Raw genomic sequence first — 11,203 nt, 5'->3', positions numbered from 1 at the left:
AAAACTTCATTTGGACAACTTTAAAGATGATTTTCTCAATATTTAGATTTTTTCTGCACCCTCAGATTCCAGATTTTCAAATAGTTGTATATATTTGTGCTAAATATTGTCCTATCCTAACAAACCATACATCAATGGAAAGATTATTTATTCAGCTTTCAGATGATGCATAAATCTCAATTTCAGAAAATTTACCCTGGACTGGTTTTGTGCTCCAGAGTCACACATCGGCTTTATATCGGCCACCCTGCTCTTCATCCGCATCGGCTGTCAAAAAAAACAATATCGGTCCACCACTAGAAAAAATAAAAATTGGACAAAATGGAAGTAATAATGTAAAAGGAAGTAGAAACGAAAAGTACTGAAATGTGCAAACAAAGACAAAAAATATGGTACAAAGTAAATTCTCTGCAGCATAATATCCAGAAGGTGATGTGGAAGTCAAATATTCTGTGCCGCAGGTGGAAAACGTTAATCAGCCAAATCCAGCTGCAGAATGTAAATGTATTTTAGAGAATGATGTTGGGTTGATGAAAATAATGTCTAATTTTATCCAGTCTAATAAGGTAAGAAAACGGTGTGTGGACACAAAGTGGGCTTCGTTATTGACTTACAAATTTGCAAATCTTCCCCAAAAGTAAATTGAAGCAAAAGCATGAGTTTCCAGACATTCTGTAAGCGGCCCATATTGATCTCTAGATATCTTGTTTGTTTAACCTAGAAAACCTTGAAATATCCTGCTTTTCAGACCCTTAATTTCTGGTGTATCCTCCTGTAGAGTTCAGTAGAGATCTCAACAATCTCTCAAACTTAACTGTGAATCTCCTGAGGAATGATCAACCTTTGAGCAGTGCAGTTTTCCGCTCTCTTTGCAGCTTTGCCCAGAGCTCCTGGCACCCCCGTCGTCACGGAGACGACCCCCACCAGCATCACCATCACCTGGGACTCCGGTAACCCCGACCCTGTTTCCTATTACATCATCCAGTACCGTGCCAAATCCCCAGACAGCAAGTACGAGACGGTGGACTCCATCACCACCACCCGCTACAGCATCGGCGGCCTGTACCCCAACACCGAGTACGAGATCCGCGTGTCCGCCGTCAACACCATCGGCCAGGGGCCACCCAGCAACAAAGTGGAAGCTCGGACCGGAGAGCAAGCGCCCGCCAGCCCGCCGCGGAACATCCAGGCACGCATCTTATCACAGAACGCAGTGATGGTGCGCTGGGACGAGCCGGAGGAGCCCAACGGCTTGATCAAGGGCTACCGAGTTTATTACACCATGGACCCTTCACAGCCGATGAGCAACTGGCAGATCCACAACGTTCAGGACAGCATGATAACGGCCATCCACAGCCTCGTGCCGTCCGAGACGTACACCATCCGTGTGCTGGCGTTCACGTCCGTGGGAGATGGGCCCTTCTCTGACCCCGTCCACGTCAAAGTCAGGCCTGGAGGTGAGTTGTAGAGAAACAGTCGATTGAGGAAATCCACTCCTGCAGATCAAATGTGCTGTCACGTTAGCTGAAAAAGAGAAGTCAGATCCATTGTCAATAATATAGAGATGCATGAAGCATTGCTCACAAAGAAGTAAGTTTCAAACCAAGCAGCTTTCTGTTCATTGGCTGGCTGAATCCCAGTTTGAGCTGAATCAAGTGATCGCACAGATTCTTATTGGAATGAATGGATTTCACCCCAGAGAAACGGTAAATGTGACCACACCTTAACACGTTCCTGTGATCGTACACATCCATATGCAACTCTCAGTGAAGCTTCACAGAATGCTTGAAATCAAGTACCATATGAGCATTTCTGCACTGTTTCTTTAGGGCCAGATTTACTTACAGCTTGCGCCAGCGCAAACCACCTGTTGGCGTTAAACTAGTACTGTCAGGATTTACTAAAGCTGTACAGTGAAGAATTAGCACTGAAAAGGCATGGACAGTTATTTTTGAATCTGACCTTATTGAATATGCATTTGTAGGAGTTTCCCTTTCAGACTCAAAATTTATGGGAGTAGAGTATTAAAATGCGATTTACTAACGTTTGCGGCATTATGTCTTAAACTATTTTGTGCCTGTGTTGTAAGTAGATCACCCGCACCTGATGAGCATCGGCTCTGCTTATTTGCGACTACGCTAATTTGCGCTGTGCTTGGTATATTGCGTTGGTTGATATGTAAATGAGATGTTGCGTCTGTGTTCTTTAATTTGCACATTGACAGTAAATCACCCGCAGAAATTTCCACGCCCATTGTCGCTGTTTTGGAATTGCACTCTCGCACTAATTTGCCGTTTAGTAAAACTGACCCTTTGTGTCGCTCCATTAATGAATGATGTGCTCTATTTTAAAGCAGGTTTATAATGCATTCCTGATCTGTGTTTCAGTTCCTGGGCAGCCAGGGAAGTTCCAGGTGGGTAAAGTGAAACCGTGCCGTGCCGTACTGAGCCGTGCCGAGCCGAGCCGAGTCGTACCATGCAGTGGAAAAGCGCTATAAGAAACACTTTTGGCCTACAAATAATAGGCCGGGGGGGCAAAGGGGGGGCACCCTCTAGCTCCGCCCCTGATTGTTCAAATATTACTACAAATATTGACAAATTGCAAGTCACTTTGGATAAAAGCATCTGCTAAATGCATAAATTTAAACAAAAGAGTCTTTGATCTTTCAAACAAACAGGAGAAGAGGAATTTTGAGCCCAGAACATCGTATGTGGTGGAGGGTCTGCGCGCCAACACCGAGTACACCTTCTCTCTGGCTGCCGTTTCCAATAAAGGCATCGGCGCGTTCACCAACGAGATCAATCAACGCACGGCACAAGCAAGTATGTGTGAGACCCCTTAAAAAGACTTTGTTGTTACCGTATTTCACCTGACAGTCTGTTTTCTTATGGTGTATGTCACAGTAACATCTCTCTGCACCAAACCTCCCTCAGTTTCTCCATCCACAGCTGCAGTCAATGCCTTCTGCTGTTGTCTGTGACTCTTGATTGGTTTTGATGGTTTTGTTGGTCTGGATGGGAAGGGGGCGGGGCTGGTGTAGAGGTTGAATCCCCCTGATTGGATGTTTAATCTGTAGTTGCTCAGTCATCATTTTCAGAGTGAAAACAGAAGAGAAACGTAATCTTGGCTGCAAGTGCACAGGGCACAAAAGTGGTTGAATTCCCCCCAAATCTGTTTATTCATCTTTCCCCCTCCATCCATCCATCTGTCTGTCCATCTATGTGTCATTGTGAAGTGCATTGGTGTGTGAGATGTATATGTCCACAAGTATTTCCAGTAGATGATTGAAAAACAAGCAGAAGTCAAAGCCACCACCAGATTGGATGGGATTTGTGTTTTCAATTTCTTTCCTTTTACCTCTTTCTTTCTTCTTTTCCTCCTTTAGTTTAATGTCTTTTCAGCTCAGGACCCAGTGAAGTGATCGTAACTCCAGCAGTGTGTGTGTTGTTGTGTCTGTGCTGATGATGAAGTGCTCCTCTTAGGTGTCATGCAGCTCTTCAGTACTGCTGGTAAAGCTTGTGTTTTCCAGGACGGTTAACGGTTAAGTGAGGATGACGAGCCATCGCCGCGGTCCGTAAGACTCTTCTCATTATTCCACTAAACCGTCCTGATAGCCGGATCTGTGAATGGAACTGCGTCTGATCGAGCTTGACTGAGTCTGGATATCAAACACAGTCCTGCAGTGTTGAACTTTGACACTCTGATGAACTTTCTGTGATTGCAGACAAAACGGTATGAATTGAAGTTGTTCTGTTGTGTTCTGGGCTGTTTTAGTTGAGCTGCACAAACAGCATATGGTCGCCAAACAGCTCAGAGTAATGGCAGTGAGAGAGGTTAACGGTGTGCTGTTGCTGTATTTGTGTGCTTTGGGGGCTTTTCACCAGTTTCCCGTATTACAGGTTGTGAGGTTGAGCTCTGATCCGCTTCAGGTGGTTAGAGGCGGTTGCTAGGGTGTTATTAGGGGTCTGGGAACAGTTGCTAGGGTTTTGTGGTTGCTAGGGTGTTGTGGGTGGTTATGCATGGTTGCTAGGGTGTTATTAGGGGTTTGGGAACAGTTGCTAGCGTTGATCGGTTGCTAGGGTGTTGTGGGTGGTTATGCATGGTTGCTAGGGTGTTATTAGGTGTTTGGGAACAGTTGCTAGGGTGTTGTGGTGACTAGGGTGTTATTAGGGCTTTGGGAACAGTTGTTAGGGTGTTGTGGTTGCTAGGGTGTTGTTGATGGTTATACATGGTTTCTAGGGTGTTATTAAGGGTTTGGGAACAGTTGCTAGGGTGTTGTGGGTGGTTATGCATGGTTGCTAGGGTGTTATTAGGTGTTTGGGAACAGTTGATAGGGTGTTGTGGTGACTAGGGTGTTATTAGGGGTTTGGGAACAGTTGTTAAGGTGTTGTGGTTGCTAGGGTGTTGTTGGTGGTTATACATGGTTGCTAGGGTGTTATTAGGGGTTTGGGAACAGTTGTTAAGGTGTTGTGGTTGCTAGGGTGTTGTTGGTGGTTATACATGGTTGCTAGGGTGTTATTAGGGGTTTGGGAACAGTTGTTAAGGTGTTGTGGTTGCTAGGGTGTTGTTGGTGGTTATACATGGTTGCTAGGGTGTTATTAGGGGTTTGGGAACAGTTGTTAAGGTGTTGTGGTTGCTAGGGTGTTGTTGGTGGTTATACATGGTTGCTAGGGTGTTATTAGGGGTTTGGGAACAGTTGTTAAGGTGTTGTGGTTGCTAGGGTGTTGTTGGTGGTTATACATGGTTGCTAGGGTGTTATTAGGGGTTTGGGAACAGTTGTTAAGGTGTTGTGGTTGCTAGGGTGTTGTTGGTGGTTATACATGGTTGCTAGGGTGTTATTAGGGGTTTGGGAACAGTTGTTAAGGTGTTGTGGTTGCTAGGGTGTTGTTGGTGGTTATACATGGTCGCTAGGGTGTTATTAGGGGTTTGGGAACAGTTGCTAGGGTGTTGTGGGTGGTTAGATATGGTCGCTAAGGTGTTATTAGGGGTTTGGGAACAGTTGTTAGGGTGTTGTGGTCGCTAGGGTGTAATTAGGGGTTCAGGAACAGTTGCTAGGGTGTTGTGGTCACTAGGGTGTTATTAGGGGTTTGGGAACAGTTGCTAGAGTTTTGTGGTTGCTAGGGTGTTGGTGGTGGTTATACATGGTCGCTAGGGTGTTATTAGGGGTTTGGGAACAGTTGCTAGAGTTTTGTGGTTGCTAGGGTGTTGTGGGTGGTTATACATGGTCGCTAGGGTGTTATTATGGGTTTGACAATAGTTGCTAAGGTGTTGCGGTCGCTAGGGTGTTGTTTGGGGTTTAGAAACAGTTGCTTGGGTGTTGCGGTTGCTAGGGTGTTATTAGGTGTTTGGGAACAGTTGTTAGGGTGTTGCGGTCACTATGTTGTTTTTACAGGTTTTGGAACAGTTGCTAGGGTGTTGCAGTCGCTAAGGTGTTATTTAGGGTTTGGGAACAGTTGCTAGGGTACTGCAGTCACTAGGGTGTTATTAGGTGTTTGGGAACAGTTGTTAGGGTGTTGCGGTCACTATGTTGTTTTTACAGGTTTTGGAACAGTTGCTAGGGTGTTGCAGTCGCTAAGGTGTTATTTAGGGTTTGGGAACAGTTGCTAGGGTACTGCAGTCACTAGGGTGTTATTAGGTGTTTGGGAACAGTTGTTAGGGTATTGCGGTTGCTAGGGTGTTATTAGGCTTTTGGGAACAGTTGCTAGGGTGTTATTAGGGTTTGTGAGTGGTTGCTAAGGGGTGTCTGTGGTTATAAGCGGTTGCTAGGGTGTTGTGGATAGTTTCTAGGGTACTCTGGGTCGTTGCCAAGCTGTTGCTATGCGTTTTCTCAGGTGTTCTGAGCAGATGTTGGTGTGTTGTTATCTGGTTGCTAGGGTATTCTTGTCTGTGGGGTTTTTCAGCTGTTCTCTGGTCCAGCATGTTGCTGTAGCATCAGTTGTGAGTCTGTAGGTTGTGTTGAAGTTCTGAGCATCTCACCGAGGCTCCAGCACAAACGCACATGAGCCCAATTATCCTCGCACTTCCTCTGACATTGGTGCAGATAACAGTTTTTGAAAGCAATTACACATCCGCAGGTCATTTTTACATGTCATATTCTATAAAGATAATTGAATTATTCCATGTCAGTTTAATTATTGTGTTACACGAGTGTGCGTGTGCGAGAACAGGGGCCGGTCACGGGGTCCGTGGAGCCTAATGTGGCGAGAACCTTATCGCTTTGATTTTAAGAACGTCTCGGATCCCTTGTTATTTTTAATAACTCTCTCAGCTCTCATTGTGCCGTTCGTCTGGAAAGGTTTCAGTCAATTACACTGACGGAGACCAAAGCCCCACATTAACCGCAGTATTAATGACAGATAATACCCACAATTATATATGTTCATATTCGGCCGAGACTTCAGCTCAGAAAAAAATGCTTAAGGCAACTGTGTGTGTGTGTGTGTGTGAGTCAGTGTAATGTGTGTGTGTGATGGTAAGAAGGTCTGTATGCCGTACGCAGGAGCAGGTATGTACTCTACATCATCAGCTTCTCTTCACACGTTTTCCAGACTGATTCGTTATTTTCTAGTTTCTGTTGTTTTGTTCTCATTAGATCTGCATCCAGTCGAGTTGATGTTTTTGTGATTTCTTTTGCTTTAGCGCTCACAACCGCTTGAGTACAAACGTCAGAATGATTGGGATCAGAGTCAGTGCAGCGATGCTCTGCTTTCACCAGATGCTTTCTGACATTACAGGGTTATTAAAACAAAGCTGTAACTTTGTCGTCAGGCAGATTTACATTTATTAATTTAGCAGACGCTTTTATCTGATGTCTGTTGAGTGATCAGAAACTTGAGGAAGACAAATGCTATTCATCCTGATTATTCACTATAAGAGTAGCAGGTGAAGTGTGTGGATCTCATGCATAACATGTATTGTTCTTATATGTATGTTCACACACAGAAGATCTTTTAGAGTGTTGGTTTTACGAAACCCAGCTTATACACAGAGCTGCAGAACCTTGTCAGATTTATAATTAAAGGAGGAACTTTGTAAACAGAAACTCCTCCGTAACCCCGATGGGTTTCAGTCGGACCGTCTGTCACCATCTGGTCAGGAATTCTGATCCTGGACCGAAGCGTCGCTCCATCCATCAAGCGTGTTTCCATGGCAACAGCACTGCTATCGGTTACAGGCTCGGCGGTGCTTTAATTAGGTTGTTTGTTCTGGTCAATATGTTGATCGGATGCTTGTTTTGTGACAGACAGGCGCTTTATTCCTCCATCGCTGCATCACAACACATCCTTCATTTCATTTTGCTTCATTCTTTCTTTGTTTGCATCATTTATCTCTCAAGTTGAATGTAATTCGAGCCTCATAATTAGTTTTATTGATCTGTTTCCATCTACACTATTTTTGCAGCCCGTGAATCTCATCCTCTGCGTTCGTCTTTATGTTGTATTGATTTATTTTGCTTCATTTCTGTTTCTTTATCCTCCTCCACCTTCCTCAATGATCTTTCCTTACTGTGTTTTATTTTCGACTCTTTTCCGCTCCTCCGCTCTTCCTGTCAGAGCCCTCGGTTCCCCCGCGCGATCTCCGCTGCTCCGCCGCTGGCTCCACCTCGCCGTCGGTGAGCTGGGCTCCGGCCGCGGAGGAGCCGCTGGGGTACAAGGTGCGGTACGGGAGCGGCGGTGAGTCCTCGCAGACGCTGCGTCTGGAGCCGGGCGCGGGCCGGGCGCTGCTGACGGGCCTGCGGTGCTGGAGTCGGTACCGCGTGACGGTGACGGCGATCACAGCGCAGGGCGGCGGACCGGAGAGCGCGGCTGTAGAGTGCAGAACGGATGAAGATGGTAAAATCTCATATCAGTGGTTCAGCATTAGATCCCTCTTCTTCAGGTCTGTTTAGGTTCTTCAGGTGGTTCTTTGGAGATCTTGATGTTTTGTCAAAGGTTCTTCAGATCAGCCTTTTGGCTTCTGAGTTCTTTAAGGTTGTGTTCACACTTGGCACACTGCAAAACATTATTTTCTCACGTAGTATTTTTGTCATGTTTTCCAGCACAAATATCTAAACATTTACTTAAAGCAAAATGACTTAAGGAGCTAAGTCTTGTTTTCTGAAAAACATGCATCAATAAAAACAGAGTTTTTGCTTAAACCAGCAAAAAACATCTGCCAGTGGGCTCAGAAAAAAAAGCTTGTTTTCCCTATGGATAAAGTTAAGCACTGACAGATGTTTGTTTTTGTTTTAAGCCTAAACTCACTTCAATTTGGTTGAAAATTACAAGTAATAAGCTATTTTCTGTCCTCTTTTAACCCTCCTCATCAGAACGCTGTTTGAGTAGGCGTGGAGGATTGTAGAGTCGGAAGTAAACACCCACTGCTGTGATTGGCTAACAGTTGTGTATGATTGACAGTCTACATCCTTCACAGATGGACGCTGCTGCGATTTAGGTTAAAAACACATAAATACTCACATCAAACTGTTTAACAGACAAAGCCATAGTGATCACGTAATGAAAACAGTTACACTTGTGTTGCGACATTACAGTCAGATCCAGTAGTCGACAGCATCGTCTATTAGTTTCAATCTTTCTGAAAATCCCACGTTGAATTGTGCATTGTTTGTAAACGAATCCGCAGTAAAATGAAGTGAACGAAGGACTGAGTTCTTACTGAGTTCTTACTCATTAAAAATAAAGTTCATCCACTCTTTTCTAACGTTGGGATCTGAAGGAAGGCAATGTTTTTACACAACTTGGCACTGCACAGTGTCTTGTCGTCTTTGGCGCATCTTTATCGTTTAGTTTCTGCGTAGACCTGCGTTCACCTCTCGGTGGGCTAAACAGCCAGCGATGTAGAATCGGCGAGCGGGGCTAAACAGGCAACGATATAGCATTGGTGGGTGGGGCTAAACAGGTAGTGATATATAATTGGTGGGCGGGGCTAAACAGGCAGCGATGTAGAATTGGTGGGTGGGGCTAAACAGCCAGTGATGTAGAATTGGTAGGCGGGGCTAAACAGCCAGTGATATAGAATTGATGGGTGGGGCTAAACAGCCAGTGATGTAGAATTGATGGGCGGGGCTAAACAGGCAGTGATATAGAATGGGTGGGTGGGGCTAAACAGCCAGTGATGTAGAATTGGTAGGCGGGGCTAAACAGCCAGTGATATAGAATTGATGGGTGGGGCTAAACAGCCAGTGATGTAGAATTGATGGGCGGGGCTAAACAGGCAGTGATATATAATTGGTGGACGGGGCTAAACAGCCAGTGATGTAGAATTGGTAGGCGGGGCTAAACAGCCAGTGATATAGAATTGATGGGCGGGGCTAAACAGCCAGTGATGTAGAATTGGTGGACGGGGCTAAACAGCCAGTGATGAAGAAGCAGGTGTTAATCTTCTGCAGAGGCGGGGGTTTTCTACACTATTACATCATAGAGTGGCACATTCCACAAGCTGTTGTTTTGGCAGACTGCCTTCAACTTACAGGATGTTTTTATAGTACAATGACCTCTTATATGTCAAAAGATCAAGGGAATTTTGGTTTCTCAGTTCATTTCCCCTTTAAGCCTTTTATCATTGACAGTGTAAATGCTGAGCAAACCTGAATTAAATGTGTCATTGTTGGTCTGGACCAAGAGAACTACACTGAACTACAAGTGTGAACACACCCTAAAGCTGCCTTGTGTGGGTGTTTTGTACTGGTTCTTTGACGGTTCTGCAGTGACGTCAGACTAGGCTGTGTGTGTGTGTGTGCGCGCAGTGCCCAGAGCTCCGCCCCGTCAGGTGGAAGTCCAGCCCATCAACAGCACGTCTGTTAAAGTGTCGTGGCGCTCCGTGTTGCCAGGGCAACGGAACGGGCAGATCCGCGGTTACCAGGTTCACTATGTGCGCATGGAGAACGGGGAGTCGCTAGGCCTGCCGCGCATCAAAGACATGATGCTGGACGATGAGCAGGTGAGGTCACGACCCCGCAGACCGCGGCGCACCCTCAGCAAAATATGACCATTATTCAACCTTGATTTGCATTTCTGGTAAAGACTTACGATTCGTTAGCCACTATAGGTAAGTAAAAGAATAGCAAAGCACAATAAAATGTAAAACTGTTTGTGCTACACACTGGTGTGTTTATGATAATGATGATAAATTAAAACAATGTGATTTTTAAAAATAAAGGTAAAATAACTGGAATCGACTGACATGGAGGCACATTCAAGTTACAAATTACCTCATCAAAGATGATATATGGTGAGGTTTTGTTGTTTTTGGGTCTTTATTCATTCATGTTTTCAGTCAACATAAAATTTAAAATTAATCTTATTTCCTTTCTTAATACGTGTTCCTCATCTTCCTGTGATCGTCTCATCAGCGGCCGTTATTCTGAATTACGCTTCTGATGCAGATCCACACTCTGATATGAAACACACTTTCACATCAATCCAGCAGGAGAAAATCACGGCCTGACCTACATTTATTTCTCATTCAATATCTCGTTTCGCTCAGAAATGCATCACATGACAGAAGTGAAATGGGTCATGGATGCAGTTTCGTAAAACTTTCAAGCTTTTTACACGATACTGGCCAAAACTGCATTCAAAATAACAATAAATGATATATATTATTTATACTGCCTGTACAGAATCAGTCTGATCTGAATGAACAGACACTGAATGAATCTCACTCTGCGTCTCACTTCATCTCTTCTCTTGCTCACTGCTCGTCCATTCTGTCCTTTCATTAAATTAATCTCACCCTCCTCTCCTCCTCCTACGCGCCGCCTGGTCATCACTGATTCTCTCACATCTCTGTGCGTGTCGTCCTGCTGCTGTGCCTTTAGAGGGACACGGATGAGACGGCGCAATACGTGAGTATGAACTTCAGCTTCATGTTCAGAGCAGCTTATGAAAGCACAGCTGAGACAGAAAGATTTCAAAGCCCATCAGAGCCGCTGGATCTGAACCGCTTCACTGCATGAGTGTGTGTGCTTTCATAGAGCCACTCGAACACAGATCACAGACTGAGAAGTATATTAAACCAAAACATTGCTGGAGAGAATGAACGAATGAATGAGGCAGTAACATATAATCAGAGCAAGTGTCAGGTCGGAGATCAACACTCAGAGAGCAGTGCTTAAGTGTACATTGAAGTTTCTGGCGCTGAATGACTTGAGACTTAGACTGTGTGTCTGTGTGTGTGTGTGCGCGTGTGTGTGTGTGTGTGT

General features: G+C 44.8%; 1 protein-coding gene across 1 annotated transcript in view; it reads left to right on the top strand.

Moving 5' to 3' along the window:
- Positions 1-11,203, top strand: part of LOC107655457 (receptor-type tyrosine-protein phosphatase delta-like) — a 78,327-nt gene that overhangs the window by 32,235 nt on the left and 34,889 nt on the right. Inside the window, exons 5-10 of the mRNA XM_016442948.1 lie at positions 876-1,457; positions 2,388-2,413; positions 2,678-2,822; positions 7,554-7,832; positions 9,746-9,939; positions 10,023-10,047. Of these exons, the coding sequence (XP_016298434.1) occupies positions 876-1,457; positions 2,388-2,413; positions 2,678-2,822; positions 7,554-7,832; positions 9,746-9,939; positions 10,023-10,047 (1,251 nt within the window). The remainder of the gene's footprint in view (positions 1-875; positions 1,458-2,387; positions 2,414-2,677; positions 2,823-7,553; positions 7,833-9,745; positions 9,940-10,022; positions 10,048-11,203) is intronic.

Source organism: Sinocyclocheilus anshuiensis, unplaced genomic scaffold (assembly GCF_001515605.1).
Source record: "Sinocyclocheilus anshuiensis isolate Anshui unplaced genomic scaffold, SAMN03320099.WGS_v1.1 scaffold1116, whole genome shotgun sequence".
NCBI classification, from domain to species: domain Eukaryota; kingdom Metazoa; phylum Chordata; class Actinopteri; order Cypriniformes; family Cyprinidae; genus Sinocyclocheilus; species Sinocyclocheilus anshuiensis.
This window is presented reverse-complemented; position numbering and strand designations above follow the sequence as displayed.